At 39.8% G+C, this 22,510-nt stretch overlaps 1 protein-coding gene across 6 annotated transcripts in view; it reads left to right on the top strand.

Moving 5' to 3' along the window:
- Nucleotides 1-22,510, top strand: part of AFF3 (ALF transcription elongation factor 3) — a 325,295-nt gene that overhangs the window by 38,681 nt on the left and 264,104 nt on the right. For 4 of the 6 annotated variants that reach the window (XM_085557464.1, XM_085557434.1, XM_085557444.1 and 1 more), the window contains exons 2-3: nt 11,652-11,772; nt 17,084-17,959. In XM_085557464.1, the coding sequence (XP_085413590.1) occupies nt 11,652-11,772; nt 17,084-17,959 (997 nt within the window). Of the gene's footprint in view, nt 1-8,064; nt 8,131-11,651; nt 11,773-17,083; nt 17,960-22,510 lie in introns of all 6 variants that reach the window. The other 2 variants (XM_085557452.1, XM_085557459.1) reach the window with 2 other exon arrangements.

Here is a 22,510-nt window from a genome sequence, read left to right as displayed (position 1 = left end):
TTTGGTTGTTTTATCTGCATGTGCAGTTATTAATATCATCCAAAAACATCATCCAAACATATTTTTATCATGTAGATATGCTAGTACAGATCTGTTTAAAATTTATTTCAACCTTACCTGTATGGAGTGATGGTTTCTCTGCAATATATATAATAAAAGAATGAAAAATAAATCAATAAGATTGTCATCTATCTATAAGATCTGAAGGAAAGATAAATTAAAACAAGGCATCTCAAAACATATTAATTATATTTTTACAGAAAGCTAACTCAGTGCCTGTCTGCTGAAGATCCTAAGAAGTGATTTTCTGTGAATACATAAAATCTGATGACTTACGCACTGATTTGCTAATAACATTTTTTTTTTCACAATGGGGCTGTTGTGTGGTTTCCATAATGCTGTAAATCATGATTAAACACATAAAAAAGATTGTCGCTCAAGATCCATTTTAAGCCAAGTGAAACATAATGCAGTATAAAATTTACATCATTTTCTTGATTAACCCTGATGAACCTTCAGTCATTATCCATTGTGGTAAAAGTAAATTGGAAATGTTGCTTTGTTAATAAAACATGTATAGACATTTTCATGAGTCATAGATTTGATGGTTATTAATAGCTGACACATTCATAATGAAATACTGTGCTTTGGCTTTCTATGAAAGTATAATGCTGTGTAAGGCTGCAATCCTGTGTCCTGTACTTCAGGTCTGTATTTTGGTATGCTTTGGATATCAGATAATTGAATGTTGATCTAAAACCAGAACAGAAATACAGGAAAGAGTTTTCAGAATCTGTAAATTGAGATGCTGAATTTGTGTATTTTTTCCTCCTGTTTTATAGGAATTCTTAGCAGCACCAAAATTGTTTAACTACTTAAAGCTACTCATCTTTGTCATCCTGTGAACTTTTTCTCCTTCTGCTTGCACGTCAAGAATGTTTTTAAATACACACTCTGTTACCTCTGTACTGGTAAACTGGTCTTGGATGTGGCTTAATGATTTAAACTATGTTTGAATTGGGAAGGGTATAAAATCAGGCTCAATAGAGATAAGCCCAGGGGTTGCATGCCAGTGTTGGTGTGAAATGGATAGCCCAGCTGAAGTGCAGCTGCACCAGTGCAGCAGTATGAGGAGCAAGCCAAGGAGCTGGAAGCCATGGTGCACCAGGAAAGCTGCCACATGGTCGCTGTCACAGAGGTGTGGTGGGATGACTTTCGTGACTGGAGTGCTGCCATGGATGGCTGCAAGCAGCTCAGAAGGGACAGGCAAGGAAGGAGAGGTGGCTCTGTACGTCAGGAAGAGTTTTGCCTGTAGGGAACTCAAGCAGAGTGATGATAAGGTTGAGTGCCTGTGGGTGAGAAAAGGGGGAAGGCTAACAAGGCAGATGTCCTGGCTGGGAGTCTGTTACAGACTACCCAAGCAGGATGAAGAGGCAGATGAAAGCTCCTATGAGTGACTGGCTGACATGTCATGATCTCTACCCCCTGTTCTGGTGGGACACTAACTTGCAGGATGTCTGCTGGAAACACACAGCAGAGAGGAGGCAGTTTAGGAGGTTCCTGGACTGAGTGGAAGTTATCTTCCTGACACAGCTGGTAAGCAACCCTACCAGGGGCAGCGCCCTTCTGTGCACTGCTAACGTGCTGTTCATGAACAGAGAAGGGATGGTGGGAGATGTGCTGATCAGAAGCCATAATAGCAGTCACAAAATTATAGTAATAACAAAATTATATTGTTTTCATTTCTTGGTGAAGTAAGGAAGATGGTCAACAAAACCTCAGCCATGGACTTTCTGAGAACAGACTTCAGCCTGTTTAGGACACAGTTCAGAGAGTCCCTTGGGAAACAGCCCTTAAAAGCAAAGAAAGGCTGGGCACACATTAAGACAAAAATCTTAAAGGCACAAAAGCAGATCATCCCAGTGTACTGAAAGACAAGCTGGCAGGGAAGAAGAATGGTGTGGCTGAATAGGGAACTTCTGCTGGAGCTCAGGAAAAGAATGAGAGTATGACCTTTGGAAGAAGGGGCAGGCAACTCAGAAAGAGTACAAGGATACAAGGATGTCTTTAGGTCATGTAGAGAGAAAATTAGAAAGGTGAAAGCTCAGCTAGAATTCTATCTGGCCACCACTGTGAAAGATAATAAAACATGTTTTCATAAACACATTAACAAAAAAAAAAAAAAAAAAAAAAAAAGAGGGCTGAGTAAAGAACATCGAGGTGCTGAAGCAGGTCCAGAGATGGGCAATGGAGAGGAAGTCCTATGGAGTCAGCTGGGGTTGTTTAACCTGGAGAAAATGGAGAAAAGGAGGGTCAGAAGTGACCTTATCACTCTCTACAGCCACCAGAAAAGAGGCTGTGTCCAGGTGGGGATCAGGCTCTTCTCCCAGACAACTATGAACAGAAAAATAGGAACCTCCCTCAGCCTGTGTCAGGGGCGGTTCAGGTTAGATCATCAGGAAGAATTTTTTCATTGAAAGGTGGTTAAGGGTGTTTGGAAAGGGGTGTCCAGGGAGGTGCTGCAGTCAAGTGTTCAGGAAATCATTGGATGTGACACTTAGGGCTGTGATTTTGCTGGCATGGTGGTATTTGGTCAAAGCTTAGACCTGATCTTGAAGGTCTTTTTCAACCTCAGTGATTCTGTGATTCTCTAATTCTATGATTGTGATCTTTGCTTTTGCTACTTCAAGTCAGGTCATATCAGGGTGAATTGTATGGTAAAATTTTTCTACCAGTTGCAGAGCTTTGAATTTGTGCATACCATGTGAAGTATACCTTGGAGTACTTAGCAGTCCTGCAAACAGCTGTGGGTAGATGGGTCATTCTACAGAGCCCCCTGGAAGGAACAGGCTACTTAAGTAGCTTTAAAAAAATGGAAGTGAAGAGGGATTTTTTTTTTTCCCTAAAATACCTAGAGGCAAAACATATTTTTTCACAATTTTCAGGACACTTTTTAATTTATTTATATTTTATAAAGTCTCAGGAAACTTTTAAACTTTTATTAGGTTAATTTTTATGAGTTTTATTTTTTTTAATTACTGAAACTAACACTGAAAATCTTTATTGACTGAAATCCAGTTTTCAGCAAACATATCAAAAGGAAGTTCAACAAACATTTTAAATAAAGTATTAAACACTTACTGCAAAATGTCAAATAGATTTTTTAAAAGGCCAGAATTTTTTCATTACATTTTAAAAGTTCAGAGCATCCCTAGAAATCAGGCAATGATAAGAGTAAATTCAGTTTATGGCACCATTCAGTCTGACCAAGACTATATGAATAATTTATCTATGTGTGCACATTCTCTACAAGGATGAAAAAAAATTTTAAAAGTTGCATTTTTTGACTAATTATGACTGTAAGAAGCCTAAAGAATAAAAGCAAAGGAAAAGAAGAAAGTGCACAGGCTTGGCAGTTTGTAACTGGAACAGTTTCCCATGCATAAGGATATCGTGGAAAGCAGAAATCATTGTGGAGGAAAACAGGCAAAGGGGTGTTGTGTCTGACATCTTTGGCAGGGAAGCAATAGGAGAGGAAAGTGCTCAGATAGAGGAACTGCTGAGTTAGGTAAGGTCTTTTGTAGCAGCAGCCCAGGGAATTCAGCACTGTTAGGTTAGGCAGAAAACAATTGTTCTCTCAGCTGGGAGCAGCCTGAGGAGGAGGACTTGGGGGTGCTGATTGACAAGAAGCTCCATGTGGCCAGGCAGCTGGCACTCACAGTCCCCAAAGCCTGCTGTACCCTGGGCTGCAGCGAAGCAGCGCGGCCAGCAGGGCAAGGGGGGACTCTGCTCCTCTGCTGCCATCGGGAGAGACCCCAGCAAGGCTACTGCACCCAGCTCAGGTCCTCAGCACGGGTAGCATGTGGACTCGTTGGATGGAGCCCAGAGGAGGCCATGGAGATGATCAGAGGGCTGCAGTGCCTCTGCTGGGAAGACAGGCTGGGAGAGTTGGGACTGTTCAGCCGAGAGAAGACAAGGCTCCTGGGACACCTTATGCCACCATCCAGGACCTAAAGGGAGGCAGCAGCAGAGCTGGGAAGGATCTTCTTACAAGGGCCTGTAGTGATAGAACAAGGAGGAATGACTTCAAACTGAAAGAGGGTGGGTTTAGGTTAGAAATGAGGTAGAAATTCTTCACTATGAGGATGGCAAGACAGTGGAACAGAGCTGTGGATGACACATCCCTGGAAGTGTTCAAGGCCATGTTGAATAGGGTTTTGAGCAACCTGGTGTAGTGGAAAATGTCCCTGCCCAGGAGAGGGGCTTGGAACTAGATGACCTTAAAGGTCCCTTTCAACCCACACCTTTCTGTGATTCTGTGGTTCTATGGGCTGTTGTATTTTTAAAATAGAACACAAAAGTAACATTTACAAAATTAAATTAAAGGGTATTATTGTGATCTGTCAGGTTTGTGCTCTTCAGTCTTAATTTTTTTTTTTTAATCACTACCTGGGTGATATGGATGAAGATACAAAAGGAATACTTTGTCACATCTACAGTATCTGTTTCTTGGTAGGCAAGATTTTCACTCAATTTCTGGGGGTTTTAAATTTAATTTTGAATTGTGAAGAAAAAGGAACCTTTTCCAGGTGTAAGATTATTGTATACTATTATTAGTGGTAAATTTTACACTTGTGAATATACTTTCAAAGAATATATTGTTAGAGCAGTGCAAAATTAAAGCTGTTGTAATGTTTTGTTTCTAGCTCGGCTCAGTGTTGTTTTAAGATCTTCAACCATTTTTGGCAATTTTTCTAGCAGATTTAGGGTTATAAAAGAAAATAAGGTATTGAAAATAGGATTACCTACTAATACAGAGTGGTGAATTTTTGAATATCTGTGTAATGTAAGTATGGACTGGTAATTTTTATCATATGATGAAGTTATTTTTCCTGAAACTAAAAATAAATTAGAATTATGTCTCAATTTCTCATTGAGCAAAACTTCACAGAGGGAAGAAAATGTGCTTGTTTTGTCTGTAGCAAGGCTGGAAGAGGTGCTCTTTCAAAAGCAGGTGTTTAACTAAATGCAAATTTTCAATGTTCCTCTATGGTGATGTTCTGACTCAACATCTTAGGTTCCAGTCTTAACTGCAGTCCTAGGTCTTCTCAGCATTTTGATACATATTTAAAATTCAGTCAGGTTGCATGCAAAGCACTTACATTTTGTGAATGTCAGGTAGCGTGCCTGTAAGGTAATAACTGCACCCACAATTAGCCTTGGTTCCTTCCACTTGCCTACTGTTAACCCTCAGAAGACCTGACCTGAACACTCCAATGCTGGTTTTGCTGATATGATATGTGTATATTCATTTGTTTGGTGGATGCAATATATCTGCCCCTGAAAATACAGCTCCTTGTTTTGGACTTGGAATTTCCAGGCAGATAATTAAAGTAATCTCACACCTTCCAACCTGCACCTGCCGCCGTGCGAGAGGCTGCCCCAGCTCAGCTTCCCTGATCATATTCATGTTTGGTCGGTAGTGTTTCATGGCTAATACAAATCATAAACAGGCTGTAAAAGCTGAAGCGTCAATGAAGCCTAGCTTTAAAATTGCTGGAAGCTAAAGTTTTAAAACTGATACTGCAAAGTAAAAAATGAAATTTAACCAGGCACTTTGGTGAAGGAAAAATAATTTATTGGATGTAAGATGAAAAGCTGTGAGAGTAAACATCAATCTCATCTTAGACACATGTCATTGATTGATGTTTGCTCTGTGCTGCTGCCTGGAGGTAAACTCTTTGAAATAGCAAAATAGGTACTTTATCTGTCTGTGGATAGGAGCACAGTTTGTTAAGTTACTGCTTTTTTGAGACCCTGCTACATCTTTATGTTCAATCAAAGTGAAAACAGTAAATCAGAGTAATTGCTTTACCCCACGGCATTCCTGTTTTTAAATGGGAAAAAATACTGTAAAAATCCTCAAATTAACTTCTGCTGTTTAGGACAGATAAAAAGTCTAAAAAAAGCCAGTTGTAGCCTAGGAAGGTATTTTATTGATTATGACACTTGTTCATCAAAGGCAGCTCTTTTGTTATAATTTAACCAATAGTTCAAATATCATTAGGGAACATATTTAATGCTCAAAAATGAAAGGTTGCCATACCTTAGAGTTCCCTATACCATGTCAGCAATGAGTTTTTAAACATACACCATTTATGCTTCTCTGGAAATGGAACTGGTACCTAGAAACTGGCCAGCAAAAACCATGGACATGACCAATGAAATAGAAAACATTACCATGTTATGCACGGCAATTCAGCTAGCAAGACAATCTCAATTGTTCCTAAATTGTTAGAGTTAAGACTATTTTCTAAAAATGTTTGGAGCTTTTGCCTTTACAGGGTCTCAGTCTGACTGGTCCTTTTGAGATATTAAATATGGCAGAGATACAGGAATGATGGTACATTAAAATGCAGAATCCAGTATCCATTCTGAGTTGAGTTTCATAATCACTGTTCTGCATCAGGGCTGGACTGCTTTTTTATGGTGTTGTGTAAGTTTTTCCTTTGACTTACTCTATTTAGCTACTTTGGCATAAATGTAGTAATTCAGGGGAGAATTAGACTATTAAATATTTAAGAAAATGTCCTCACTTCAGCCTGAAATTTAGTATATTGATTTGTGTGCCAGATTAAAATTTGTTGGGAAATGTTGAGAATAATCAGTAAACCATTTTAAAATTTATTTGCTTGAAATATTGCCTGTTTTCCACTGCTTTGAAGCAGTTCTAGCTTTGTTCATAATTCAAAAATGACCGTGTGCTAAAATTTAATTTCAAAGATATATATGTCCTTGCAGAAAACTTGTTCATGGGTCTAGGTTTATTCTTGAAATGCACATATCTTTTAGTCACTTACTGTATGGGTTATGTTTTTGAGGTGGAGTTTTTTGTTTGTTTGGACCAACATCAGCATGTGCTGATGTGGGCTGCACCCAGCAGCTTGGGGATGGTATCACTCCCATGAATGATACCCAGGAGTGGGTATTGTAGTCTGATGATATTTTGATGGAGCTTTTTAATTTCCTGATGGAAGAAGAAGGGTCAGTTGAAGAACAAGTGGGGAGGTTGACAAAATCTGGGAAAGAAGTTCAGCCCTGGCAAAGTTCATTTCTTCCCTAGCAAAGGATTGCCAGCAGCCCACAGGAACTGTGGATTTGCCAGTTTAAGCTCTGCTTTTGTAATTATGTCTAGATTTCAGGTTCTGAATGTTTTGTGCTATGTGCCACAGATAGCTGCCAAGGTGAAGGAGATCAGCCTCCTAGGTGAATATTACCTGCAAACAAACAAGTTGCTCCTGCTAAATTTCTATCACAGTGTTTATGTGCATGGGGAGGTAGAAGGAAGATGTGCATGTATGTGGGTGTGGCAAAGCCCTCACAATTCAGAGAATAATGAACTAAGTCTTTGGACTGGAAAATTATATTGGAAGGTCTGGAAAGGCAAAGGCAAGATTGCAGGGTGCTGCAAATGATAAGTTCAGAAACTGTGGCCAGGTCTCTGAATACATGGGTAACACCTTCCTCTGTCATGCTGGTAACAGCTGGCTGGGTCACAGCCCCCTTCCTTTTCCAGAAAATAAACTGATGCCAAGAAAAGAGAGTACCAGCAATCTCACCCTCAATTTACCTATCTGTGTCTTTAACAGCCTCAAAGATGCCAGCTGTTAGGAGGATGGTGATCTTGTAACAGAATAACAGTACTCTTTCAGAATCTCCCCTCTGTGATGCAGCAATTTTGTGGTTTCTGAAAAGGTCAAGCAGCATCGTTAATGCACACCATGTAATTCCTCTGTGAAGGTGCAGTGCTTCGTTTGTGGAAAAGGACATCTTCCTCTGAATGCAAATTTGGGTGTTCCCAGACTGAAGGACAGGAGGATATGTTGTTGCACTGTCGCCACCTCATTCATCATGGAGATGAGACCATTTTATTTGAGTTGCTCCAAAAAGTGATATCTGAGCAAGTCAGGAATAGAGTGTTTTGGTTTTTTTTTTTAAGGAAAGAAAAGAAAAGGAGGCTTTTCAACACCTAAAACTTTAAGCTTTTTATATTATTTCTTTCAGCCTAGCCTGAGAAAACATAACTCTTTGGACTTCATAGGAGATTAAATCCAGCCCCAGGTTTCTCAGGTAAAATTATTGCTCTGCTCTTAGGCTGTCCCCTGAGCCATCTCTGTCTATTTCTAATTAAGGACTAAAGGAAATGGTTCCTTCTGGTGGCAGCTATAGCATGAAGAAAGCTGTGAGTGTTTTTGTGGGGAGGCTGGTGCCACTACCACCCTCCCATCAGGAACCTGCATGCCTAGGCTCTCCTCTGCGGGCTGGTCTCACAGGGAGCCACGCTCACTGTGGCATAGCCAAAGACAGGGGACCATCCAGGTAATCTGCCAAAAGGTATCACAGCAGATCAAAATTCATTAAACATACTACTCTGAGATGTTTAGCAATTCATTGGAAATCTGATCTGGCAGATATCTGGGAGTACAATTATTCCATGTACCCTGGAAGAAGTAGAGGAAGTAGAGGTTCTGTGACCAGGGTGGTGGCGGTGTGCTGAAAGCTCTTTGAGCCTGAGACACTGGCATTTAGGCACAATTCTTTGCTATATCCAGTATGTGTCTTGGCAGATCTTGGGGCTGAGATAAATCAAAAAGCAATGTGCCAAATTTGAGAAAATTGAATTTCTATAGTACAACCTTTATTCATATATAACTTTTGCAAGTGTTTGACTTGTTGCTCACGTTCTGGTTCATGTCCTTTAAGCATGATCTTCAAACAGATGCAAAATTTAAAAAATAACAGTATACCATTTAAAAACTGTTTGAATTCACCTTTTGGAATTTGACCTGTATGAAACAAATATAATTGACAGTGACTTTTGAGTGGTGAGTGTTTGCATGTTTTTTGGCTCCAAGTCTTACAAAACTGAGCATGCATACTACACATATATATGCATAAATCACTCACATATGTAAAAATGCCCTGATGAGGAAAAAGTAATGAAGTTTTCATGAGCTTGTTCTTCATGGCTTAGATATTGAAAAACACACGTTAAACCATTAAAAGGTACCTCTGGGATTGTTTTAAATTGCAAATTTAAAAAAAATAAAGAAGAAATCTATTAAAAAGAATCATTTTCCATTAACTGAAGTGTTTGCAATAAAGACAATTACAGCAGTTGGCAGTATTCTCTTTGAACCAAAACAAATAAATACATTTGGTGACATACGTTCAAGGAAATGTGATTGCTGCAATGTTCATGCAAATAAGGAGCAGCTTCACAAATGCTAGACATTTTGCCATCTGGTATTACCAAAGGAATACAACTCTCAACTTGTAGCTCTTCCTAACTTACTGCTTGTAGATGGTGTATTAGGCATTGTCACACAGTTCTGACATTTGCATAATCATTCTGAATTACTGCAGGTTGTGCATTGCATTGCCAGCAGTGAATTCATTTGAGAAGAGTGTTGAGAAACCTGATGACTTGTATGGCTTCATCAAATATATCTCTGTCCAATAAAGAGATAAAAATCTTCTTCCACTTTAGGACTACCACACCAGGGAATTTTTAAATTTGTTTGAGGACTAGTGAAGAATGCTGCATCCGTTTACTTCCTAGAAATTGGGTAGACACCAGTATTACAATTAATCTCAGGGAAGCTTCCCATCTCTATTTGGCTGCAGGCTAGAGTGCAAATGCAAATCATCTCAAAGAGTCAAGAAATTCTGGATGGGGACACATAGTTAAGGATGAAGTTATAACCTGATCTCTTAAAACTCCAGAAAAACCCAACCTGACAACAGTTATTAAGTGTGACAGAAGTCTGGTTTAGACACAGGTGGTTGTTAACTGACAGAGCTGATGGGAGGAGGCTCGATGGCACAATGCAGTAACTGAAGACCCCTGCTCTCACAGCATCAGTGACAGCTGGTCTGCCTCTGGTCTCAGCAGCGTGTACAGCATGTGCAGTAGGTGATCTCACTCCCAGGAACACATGCGGAGGCCTTCACCATCCCCTTCTTTCTGGAGGAAGACATTTTCCATGCCCAAAAACTCCATCCCTGCAATTGTCTCCTCGTTATGCTGATTTTCAAGGAGAGGATTTTGGAGCGAATAACATGCATTGCTCATGAAAAGTATGGGATAAAAACCCAAAAACTCTCAGCCACCTGTAAGTGGTTGTAAACAAGATGGTGTTTGGATGCTGTCTCCAACCTGCTGTGCTGAAACCCTGTGTTCCACAAAGAACCCTCTGTTTGAGAGCTGTGCTCGGCCCCTGGTGTCTGCCCTCCGACCCATCAGAAGGCGACTCTGTGGTCCTGTTCTAGTTAGCAACATCAACAAGCAAACAAGGTTTTCTGTTCATTTAGTGACTGTTGAGGCATTGTTTTTAAATACTAATAGCATCTAACATATCCTGTGTATTTTCAGCTCCCTCAAGTCCCGAATTAGAATCAGATAGCTGTTGGCCTTTTGACTGCCTTTCCTGAGGCATGCTAGGTAGCATCATGTGGGTAGCCAATGCAACATATGTTTTGCTAACTGGGAAGCTGGTTAGCAAGACGTTTATCTTATTAACACATGGTGCACTTACATGACATTAATATATATTCCTACTTTACAGATTTACTGTGCCAGAGGAAAAACATTAGCTGAGCTAAGCAAAATAGGAATCAGCATACTTGTCACATTGTCCTGGAATAACATGTTAACTTTGTTAGACATGTTGGCTTCCTTTGTGAGGAGAATAAAACATAATAAACTGAAATGTATAAACCTGAAAGGTGTTGTTCCATAGAAATTCAGAATAAGAATTCTCTGGTTTATGTTGTCATGTATTAAACTAGAATTAAGAAAATAAAATAGTTAATTTTTATTCTGAATGTTTATATTGGAGCTAGAGTTGTTAATTTCTAAAAATTATTGCTGTTGTGTAATGTAGTGATTTTATTCTCTCTCCAGCTACACTCTACTAGCCATACATACACTGTTGTGCCACTATTCATTTATTAATGTTCTGTGGTGGTGATAGTGTCAAATCCATCAGAAAGAGGAATTGTTTCAGTAGTAGTTTCATGACTTGGCTGATTAGCAGAGATCAGAAGAAGCAACCTAACTGTGGAAACCACTCCAGCATATAGTTTTAACAGCTCTTTAGGGAGCTAGTTAATGAAAGAATCACTACAGAAACACAGCCATGTGAAAAAAAGGAGCATTTTCATACAACACTCAGAGGATATGTCATAAGTGGGAACATGTTCATAATTTCTATTTACTCACAGCTGTAATTACCATCTGCCTTAAGAGAACTTCTAGTCTTTGTCAAAGTTGCTTAGATATTTCCTTTGTCACGTTTCAAGCTGAGAAGTTCTGTACAGACTAGATCCTGCCGTGTGATTTCGTTTCTATTTTTCTGTAAGAATTTAATTATCTATTCTCTGTGTGAAGAAAGCACCAGCATTTCCAGAGACCTGAACCTCCCCAGCCTACTTGAACTGGCATTCATCTGATTCATGTTTGTGCTTATTTTTGCCATCTGTCTTCAAAAAAGGGTTCTTAACTTTTAAATGCCCACTGGTTTATATGTTGCCCTCTAATTTTTAACTCTTAAAAAGCTATTTTTCTTTTCTTTTTTCTCTAACTCCAGTGTCTATGAGCCAGATAGAAACGTTCTGCGAAGGAAGGAATGGGAAAGGAGAAATCAGGAGGCCCAGCAGGACAATGGCACGTTTAACATGAGCTATTCCCTCTTCAGTGAACCGTACAAGGTAGATGCTTCCCAGCTGGGCAAATCTTTGCTTATTTATTTTTTCCACAGTACAAAAATGTAGCCTGCAGAAGGCACTGTCCAGGTTTCATCACCCTCCCACAAGTGGTAGCTTCCCAAAATTCACAGAGAGTATGCATGATTCCCTGAGAGTCAGATTTTATATATATTTATATTTATGTATATGTATAAAGTTTCTTCTAGTGTTTATTAGCACACGAAAGTGAAATAAACTAGAAATATCCCAGCAGTATTTGACATGGAATTAAAATTAGGAGGTGAAGGTGAAGGTATCTTGTTTTTGCAATACTTAGAAAAAAACAATTGTGTTAAACTAGTGTGTGAAGGTCAAGCAGTATTGTAAACATTGTGCCCTGGCCAAGGTTATTGTACTGAAATATCCTTTTTCCCCCCCTATAACAATTACCAGGATAATAAGAAAATTTGTCTGCTATACATGTTTTTCCTCCACCAAAGGCAGAAGTAGCTTAAGAGTCTCAACTCCCTGTGTTGTTCCTCATGGTAACAGCAGCTTGATGAGGCACAACTCTCTTTCATCACTCCCTGTTAGAAGGTCAAGCAGGGCCTTTTACCCTCTGCAGAAGCTTGAAAATGGTGAACAGGACCAGAGAGCAGTGTCCCATGGGGGCTGCTCCTCCCAATGACTGCGTGTATGTATCAAACCATCATCATGTATTTTCTGCTGTGCCTTTCCAGAAATGTCCAAGTGACTGTAACAGCTGCCACACTGTGAAGCCTTTCCCTCCATGCAGCATCACTTGCCCTTGATGCTTAGGGTGCTTTAGTGCCTCTTTCCAGGAGACCTATTTGGAACCTGGGACCTGGCTGCTGTTTTGACTTCCATGCTTGCACTTTAATTCTTCTGCTCCAGGGTCAGCTTTTAGTTTGCTCTTCTTCCAGATTGTTGTTTGTATTTAGTTCCTAATAAAAAAGAAAGATCTGCCACTTTCAAACCATGTCCCTTGAAGGAACACAGCTCTGTCTGCCTTGAAGCTGACCTCCAGCAGCCTGGATTTCAGATTCATTACAAAGGCATTTAGAAACCATGTCAAATGTCTTGAACTCCTCAATGACTTACTTGAAAATGTCTACCGTGAGACCAGTCAAGGGCTAATCCATGGAAAAAAGCCTGGAAAGCATAAGTCAGCTGTGTCTTGGCATTTCTTGAGGGCTGTGCTGCAGTGACGACTTAACGATCTTCCATTTGGTCCAGTCAAATAGACCACACACAAAAAGGACCTGGCCTTTTTATGTGTCCCCAGTACTATTTTGTCTTTGGTGCCTCAAGTTGGTGATACTGAAGCTCAAACCACTTTTAAAAGTGGTAGGTATCACTTCTATTATTACTTCTGTGCCAGTGTACCGACTGTCATGGCACAGCCGTGATGTGCCATGGACACACCAGAAGTTTCTGAGTTAGAATGTCAGAGGACACCTCTGTGCAACCACAGTATAATATAAAGTATATAAAAATATACTTTAGATATAGTATATGCAGTATAATATGAATAGAATAGAATAGAATAGAATAGAATAGAATAGAATAGAATAGAATAGAATAGAATAGAAGTGGATGAAAAATCATTGCCATCTCCAGAAGCAGAGAGGATACCAAGTGGATAATCCTATGAGGCAAGCAGAATAATGGCTCCATTCCTGGTTCTCACCTTTAAACACTGTGTCCCTATTTTGAACAAATGTGTAAAGAGAGTGCTGCATAAATACATCCTATAGCTAACTTTGTCAAGGTGACATGGGGAAATGCAAAGCCCAGGACAGTAGTATAACTCACAGCTGTGTTCGTGTAGCAGAGCTGCTTGGGGTGATCAGTCATTCTGATAGTATTGGACATCAAAACTTTTATCAGTGTCATACTCTGATTGTCATGTATACGCTGGCGATGGACCATTGGGCTCTCTGAACTAAGCCAAGCATTTGTGAGCCTTCAGTACAGGGAGAAAGAGATGTGGCTTTCTGGTCTGGCTGTGGAGAGAGCCTATCTGCAAAAGAGGAAACCTTTCTGCAAAAGCAAAACTGAAACCCACTTGTATTCCCTTTAAAGATCATGTTCACCTTTTAGGGATTTCCAGAGGGGAATGAAGTTATAGCAGACATTCACTGCAAGCTCTGATTAAATTCAGTATTCCACTGCTCAGCTTGAGAAACACAAGCTAAAGCCAAAGGATATGCTATTCAGAAGACCATATCTGAAAATCAAAGGCAGACTGGAAATCTCTTAAATCTTACATCCTCTCTCACCTTGACATGTATCACTACTACTGTAACATTGAATTTTCTCAAAAATCCTGACTCTTCAGGTTGCCCCTTATCCTGTTCAAAGTATCCATAGCAACCCTCTATGAAGGATTACAGGAAATCCAGTATCTTTTACATAAAATCTCTTTTATAGGGGAGTGAAAAAGTAGGAAATTAGTTCTGGATATTTTCTGGACAGAATACCTTGCCCCATTACCTATGTAAGTATTTTTAGTGAAGAAAAAATTCTGCTGGCCTTCCATGCAGCCATCAAGTTTATTTTTAGAAGCATTATATGTTGCCATCTTCAAATGCTTGGATTTGTCTTGCTTTGCAGAAGAATATCAGAGCACTGTAAGTAAGACATGTTTGCACAGATGCTTTTCCTACTTACCCATTTTGTGACCATGTTTTCCCTGTGGGAATACTTAAATAAGGCCAGCAATATTTCAGAGAAGATAATAGGACAAACTAAAGCTCATAACAAGTTACCTCAGATTCCATCATGTTCCCAAGAGGATGTAGGTGAACTCTCCTGTATGAGATCAGCTCAATACAAAATTTCACCTGAAGCTGTCCCCAGTGCATCTTGAAGGAATAAACAGCACAGACCAGTTGTCAGCATATGACATGATACTAGTTTGCTGCAGTTATTCTTGTAGTTATCTGGGATCTCTCAGTACAAGATATTTATGTGTGACTTTCACATCACATCCATGTAGAAGACAACCTGATGACTTCTCTGAGCTATTGATAGTCTACAGATAATCTGCAATTAGGCTTTTGTTTCCTTTCCATCCACAGAGCAGCCATCAGCAAAAACAGATCTTATTTTAGGGAAGTTGGACTTCTTAGGGACAAAACCTGCCTATGAATTTGTTTACGTTCATGGAGCTAGAGGTAGATGGGTGGAGAGCTGTCCTCACAAGATGTCCACGCTGTGGGAGGGTGGTCCCCATTCCATTTGGTGGTCATTGTTGCCATGCTCCTGGCAGGGAAACAAACCTCAAATGTACTCTGTCTGAATAATAATGAGTACAGGCCCAACAGCAGATTTCTCACCTTAGAGGGAAGCTGAAACAATACTTCTCTACAAGGTATCTACACAAGGCAGAGGATCCAATGAAGCATAAAGAGATGCACTGGGTAAAAGGAACACTTTGATGTGTTCTGGAACACAATTCTGCTGGTTAAGGAGATGCCCAAGTTTAGAAGTTATATCATTGACTTCAGGAGACATTCTTTCTTTTCAGATGTATGTGATGCTTCCCACATCTTTAGCCTCATGAATAGTTTCCTCTTCTTTAGGACATTGATGTAATTCCTGTTAAGTGGAAGAACACCCTTTTTTAAAGAGACTTGCTATCTGTGAGTCAATCCTTCAATTTTTTTTTCCATAGCAGGTTTTTATCTTTGTAACAGTAACAGCCTCATGTGCAGAGGGAAGATCAGGCTGTAGTGGTTGAACCTTGAGCCATCTTATTCCAAGTTTCCAATGCAAAGTTTCAGATGCAAGACTTTCACATTCTTCCCTTCCTACCCCCCTTCAATATATATTGATGATATATATATTTAGCTCTGTTAGCGTAGTTACAAAAACTTATCAGAAAGCTAGGTGTAATGCATTTTACAGATACAAGGTAGTGTCCTTGAAATTTGAGGGGAAAAGTTTGAAGAAAAACAGGACTGCTTCTACTGTTAGACGTAAGGATGCTTCCACTGTAGACCTCTAAAAGTCTGCATGTGGCATGTACAGCATTCATTTACTGTGCATTTTTTTTCATGGGTTCAGGTTTTCTACTCAGAAACCCTAAAAAGAAAAGATTCCAAACTGGGGAGTTTCCCTTGAATACCTTCCCTTCCATATCCCCAGTTTTCCAGAGTAACTGATGTGGTTGACACATCTTTTGTGTTTTTAAGTGTAACTTTAAGGGGATCTCCTCCGCTTCCTTTACTCTCTTCTCTCTCCTTCTTTCTGTTTTCCTCTAAAACAGAGAGTCTTGAGATGAAAACTTGGCCTACTGAAACCAATAGGGGTTTTCCCATTCACTTTCCATATCTAGAAGAGAGAAAGGTGAACTCCACTGCCTCATTACTGTCTTCCTCTGAAAACATAAAGCAAAGGACATAACACGCCTGAATCTTGGCAGGGTTCAAAAAAATCTCTGCGGTAAAAATACTAATGATATACCCTTTTGATTGCAGTGGCTTTTTAAAGCAAGAATTTTCAATCTTTTCCAGTATGTTTTGTTTGCTTGTTTTATTTCTTTGTGAAGCTTCTGCCTTTTCAGTCAGGAAGTAAATGGATCATTTTTAAGACAATAATTAATCTTGAAGTGGAGGAAGGGTGGCTGTATTCCCCTGCTATGCACAGCAAGCACTGAGAAATGTGAAGAATTTGGCAAGGGTTCTGTTCACCTTTTTTTTTTTTTTTTACAAGAGGAGAGTGCCCTGGAATGAGCACCCTGTCAGAGCATTTTTAAAGAAAGGACATAATCTGTACTTTTCTCATTTCCCACAAGCTGTTTTCAAGTCACCTCAGAGCATTTGGCTGGCTTAGATGACAAATTCATTCAGCACTTACATGGGATGTTGTGTGGCTTCCCAGATGGTTATGAAAACTTAGGCAGGCTGAGGAAGAAATTGGGAATGCAGTGTTTTCATTCATGACTGAAGGAGAGCTTGCATTAGGTTACAGGAAAAGTTTTATCATGGTCAGGTTTAATCCAAACCATTCTGTGCAGTTGCAATAATAAATTTTCCAGTTTCCAGGTAATATACTTTAACTACAGCGTGATATCTGTGATAGATTTCTTTTTTTATATACTCAAAGGCCCTTTATAGCTTTTCCAGTTCAGGGTAGATTTAAGATGTTGACAAGTGTCTTCAGAGACAATAAGGATTTTTGATTTCAACCCTCAACGCTGCTGCTGAATAAGGCTGTCTTACTTCAGTAAGGATTTCAGCAGAAGCATGCAGGGAATTTTGTTTTTCTTATGTTGACTGTAGCAGAACACTCGATTTTTGTTTTGCAGACTAACAAGGGGGATGAGCTTTCCAATCGCATCCAGAATACTTTGGGCAACTATGATGAAATGAAAGACTTGTTAACTGACCGGTCAAACCAGAGCCATCTCGTTGGGGTTCCAAAACCGGGGGTTCCTCAGACACCTCTCCCCAAGGCTGATGAGCATCATATTGCAGACTCGAGACCACCACCTCCTCCTCCTATTTCCAGCACTACTTCTTCCACACCAGCATCCCTAGCTGCCCAGCAGAGCAAAAGTACCACAATGGGCTGGCAGAAGTCAGGGCATAATGCCACTTCAGATGGCCAGCAGAGAGCAAGCAAACATGGACACCGGTCGCTGGAGTCACACAAGGGTGACTTCAAACTGGCGAGCCAAAAATCTAATTTGGAGAAACTAAAACACTATGCATCGAGTCCCACCTCCTCCTCTTCCTCCTCCTCCACTTCCTCTTCCTCCTCCACCACTTCCTCCTCCTCCTCCTCCTCCTCCTCCTCCTCCTCCTCCTCCTCCAATACTGCCCAGCAAAGTTCACTGAGGGCCACATTAGGAGACAACACCAATAGAGTTCAGCAGCCAGCAAAGCTCAGCTGTAGCTCAGAAGGAGGAACCAAAGTCCAAGAGAGGCCAGCAAAGCATGGTGGGGGGCACTGCGTCCAAAACTTCCCACCCTCTCTTGCTTCAAAGCCCAGTCTGGGTCAGCAGAAGCCAACAGCTTATGTAAGGCCAATGGATGGTCAAGACCAGGCTCCTGATGAGTCTCCAAAGCTGAAGTTACCAGCAGAGACGACCAAGTCATATCGGGGAGTGCCTTCCAGCAAGCCTGATTCGGCCAGGACCAAGTCAAAGATCACCAAGTTCAGCATTCCTAAGCAAGAAGAAGTAAGTGTTTTTATATTTCTTATGACATACCTCCAGTGATGGATGGATGGATGGATGATGTTGCTTATTGCACCTACCTCTTTATAAATTTTTAACATATTGATTTGCATGCTGATATTTTTGGTGACATTGATACAGTATATTGCAAATAGAAGCCTCACAGTAATTCAAAGGTATCTCAACAGAAAAATGCTCATTGTCTTCAGGACCGAAACACTTCCTACAATGGCACATTTTCTAGTAGTATATATTATTTCACTGATTTTTTCCAGAATGCTCATTTTTAAAACCTGGATTTTTTCTTCCTGGCAGGTGTATTGCTTCTTGCTGTTCATATTTCATTGATTTCTTTCTCTTTGGCAAAGATGAAATGAAGTGAATGTGACCAGAAATAGTTCTGCCATCCTCAATGTCAAAGTAGTTTCACAATCCAAATAAATTACTTACACAGTATGAAATCTGTGGAATAGATTGTGTTTCAAGCCAATTCATGAGAAGACTGAAGTTTCCTTAAAGAATTTCCATCTGTAGAAACCTGGTGTAGTGGGTTGACCCAATACACCTGGCCATACTGCAAGTATAAGAACTTGTCTGAAAAAGCTTTTAGACAACATTTATTTATCAGCAATAGATATAAAATATTTCTGCTTGGATTTACTGTATATTCATTTATTTTACATTCCTTTAATGCCAGGAGGACACTTTCCTTTAGCACTTTGTCTGTGATTGTTTTTTGACTATTTGGTCTTTTTCGATGGGAAGGAAGCGATTCGTTTTGGCAGAATAAAGGGTATTTTTTTATTCAAGGGTGTATTCAATGGCCTGCATGTCAATACAAAAGTGGTCACATCATGCTCTTGTGAAAATTGATAGATCTCCCATGAACTCAACAATTTATAGTATTTATAGGACTATAGGACTCTATTTGACTGAATCATGGTGACTTTGCCAGAGAAGAGGCAATGATTGTTTACTATTTTTTACAGCTGTGGTGTGTCTTGAGATGTTTTAAGTCTTAAAATCTTGTTCCTGGCATTGTTAAAGGAGAGGAAAAATTTAATTTTTGGTGGAGTTCTCTGGCCTCTTAATGCCTGCTTTTCAGAAATGGAGTTGACTCGTGTATTCCCCTTGGGTTTAGTTTGGGAAAGAAATCTCTCTGGAAGCAATTATTTCTGTGATTTTTCTCTAAGTGAAAGTTCCATCAGTTCCAAACAACATGTAGGTGATATGCTGTTCCTGAAAAGGGGTTGTTTTAGGCTTTTAAGCTAGATCTTATAAGCAAATTTAGCATTCACAAAGTGCTGTAATTGTGCAGATAGATCAGGTAACGGCAGATAGTAATATCCATTTAGCTGTTATTGCCTCTTTCAGACTTGTGCTAGATAGTAATCTGCAACTGGGAAGTGTTGTTAGAATTAAAGATGCCTGTGGCAATTATCTGACTCTTTCAAATTTCCCCCCTTTACATGTATGCAATACTCTAAGGACTAGTATGGAAAGGAGTTCTGATAGGCAATCATTTGTCTGAAACTCAGGATTTACCATTTGCATTCCAAATATGCCTACCTCTGGAAAGAAAAATTTAATTTGTTGTATGCAATCCATGCTGCTGCATAAGCATAAGTTTATACTGCAGTTTCTAGATGAGGAGACATAGCTGACTTTAAACTAACTTGTTTAGATACTGATGACAATGTAGATTATCGTAGGAGAGAGTGGACTGCAGGTTACCTACTAAAATATTCACCAATTTGTCACAGATTTTATGTGATGCAGTGTTAATGAAACAGTATTTGATAAAAGAATATTAACATTCAACTGAAGTTGAAGGACGTGGACCAAAAGCAGTGTCTGCTGGTTTAAAAAAGATTTTTACGAAAAATGATGGACAAATTTCTAAGGCGAGGAATAGTAGGCACTATAGGTGTTGGGGTTTGAAACTGGAGCTAATGAAAGACAATGTTCAGATGTGAAAAATCAATGAAAGATAACAGACCAGCTATTTTTCATTTATCCTGATATTTTGCTTGTTCTAACTTTTTCCATCCCAAGTGGCTCAAGTTGAAACTTGTAACCCACTTGTATTGCTACAGGGAGAAATATTGTCCAAGACTGAAACTTTTTTATTCAGTGTTGCCTAATCCACCCGCTCTTTGATTTTCAGTTGGACTTCTTTAATTTCAAAATGTTTTTCCATTCCTATTATTTGTATCATAAATCTTCTAGTAGAGTTGTGTAAGAATTCCCATACTTTTAAAAAATTTCTGCTATTAAACTCATAAATTTTCTCCTTTACATCAAATGTTTGCCATCCCCTCTTAGGGCCAGAAGTTTTAAGCTGCTTGCAGCACAAAAGCTGCCATGGGCCTGTGAATGTTTGCAGGCAAAATGAGTCATCTGTTGTTCAGAGTAAGGCTAAAGGTGCTGGCCAGGACAGACCTAGTATCCCTAGAGGCTGTGGGAAGAGTAGAGATGTCATATAGGATCACTGTGAGGGAAAGCATGCGGATAAGTAAGCTCCAGCAGCCTGGAAGCTACACAGAAACAGAAATGAGAGTGGCAGAATGCTGCTTAAGAGCAGCCAAGAAAGAAGGAGAGGAGCAGAGGGCTTGGGGTAGGGTATCTGGTAGTGAAATGAAGCTCTATATCTGCTAAAACAAAAGGTGTGTGTCTGAGATGGGCTAGGTAGGGCAGTCACTGTGCTCTGGGGTTCGTGCAGGCAGCGCTGGGAGGCCTTCCTGGCTCCTGGGCAGCTTGCTGTCCACCAGAATCCCCATGTCCTTCACTGGAGAGGTCATGTCCAGCCAGTTAGTTCCCAGCCTGTATTGTTGATGAGGTTATCCCTCCCCTCAGTCAGTATTTTCCCTTTCTAGATTCTTATCAATTTATCTAATACCAGTTCTGGGGCCCCCAACCCAAGAAGGATGTGGACCTGCTGGAGCAAGTCCAGAGGAGGGACACCGAGCTGATCAGAGGGCTGGAGCACCTCTCCTGTGAAGACAGGCTGGGAGAGTTGGGGTTGCTCATCCTGGAGAAGGGAAGACTCCAGTGAGACCTGATAGCACCTGGACCTAAAGGGAGCCTGCAAGAAAGCTGGGGAGGGACCTTTTACAAGGGCATGTAGTTACAGGACAAGAGGAAATGACTTGAAGCTGAAAGGGGGTAGGTTCAGATTAGATATTAGGAAGAAATTCTTTATTCTGAGGGTGGTGAAACACTAGAAAGTGTTGACCAGAGAAGCTGTGGATGCCCCATCTCTGGAAGTGTTCAAGGCCAGGTTGGATGAGGCTTTGAGCAATGGGATCTAGTGGAAGGTGTCCCTGTCCACAGTACTGGAGTTGAAGTTAGATTATCTTTAACGTCCATTCAAACCCAAACCCATTCTATGATACCTGTGCACTTCCATTTGTGTTACCCAATTTAAAAGAACCACCAGTGGAAAAATAAACACATAATGAAAGAAAGTTAAGCTTCGCTGTAAGGACTGGAGAATAAGAAGCAGTGTGACAAAAAGTGTGTGTGTGTGTGTGTGTGTGTGTGTGTGATCAGCAGGATAGAAAACCCTCTTCTGCACATTACATGAGGTTTTCAGAGAAACAGGGCAGAGTTGGCTGCACTGCAATTATTATCCACTGGAAATAAGATCTCTTGAATACAAATTATAGACCATTACTTTTCAATACATGAAAAGGGTTGATTTTTAATGCAGTTCAATAACTCATTTTATATTTTTAATCAGTTTTGGAAAGCCTTCAATACCTTGACACAGACTGAAGCTTATAAATTTTTTAAATTGTTTTAATGAGAATAATTTGGATAGACCTGTGTGTAGAAAGGTAGCATTTACTCATTTGGGAATTTAATCTTTAGTAGCCAGGTTCAATAGTGTTAACTAGAATCCATACCCAACCTCCTGGTCATTCCAAAATTATCATACTGCTCTGTAGAGATGATAGCTCATCATCTCAAGTACTGGTATTCCACATTTTCAACTACTTAAAAATTATATTGCTGTAGGTAAAAGTCCACTGCATTGGATAAAAGGGAAGAAAAATTTGATACCAGAGTATAGAGGAAAAGAGGCAGGGAAATCAAGTGCCTCTCTTACCTAAATGTTCTTGAGTGAAACAATAAGAAAAAGCAAAGGGTGGCAAATCATATTCTTTATATCCAAGTTCTGTTTTTGAATTTCATCTCGTAGACTGCATGCTGCATTTTTATTACATTGAAGAAGCCTTATCTATTGTTCTCTGCTTGCTTTTCTTAAGGGTTATGAAGCAAAGAAATAGAGGTTGTATTCAAAAATGACTATGAGCCTAATGGTAAAAAAGAAGATTTGGTTTTGTTAAATTTGGAAACACATTTATGTGAAACATAGGGAAGGTCATCATGAGGACATATACTTTCTTATTCACTTCATAGAGTACTTACACAACTTCTGCAGCAGAAGGAATGCACCATAGATTAAAGGTTGAGTTTGGGGTTGTTTTTTGTTTTTTTTTTTTCCTTTTTCTTTTTATTTTGCCCTGATGATCTTACTCAGGCAAATTC

Source organism: Lonchura striata, chromosome 1 (assembly GCF_050655825.1).
Source record: "Lonchura striata isolate lonStrDom1 chromosome 1, ASM5065582v1, whole genome shotgun sequence".
NCBI lineage: Eukaryota > Metazoa > Chordata > Aves > Passeriformes > Estrildidae > Lonchura > Lonchura striata.
This window is presented reverse-complemented; position numbering and strand designations above follow the sequence as displayed.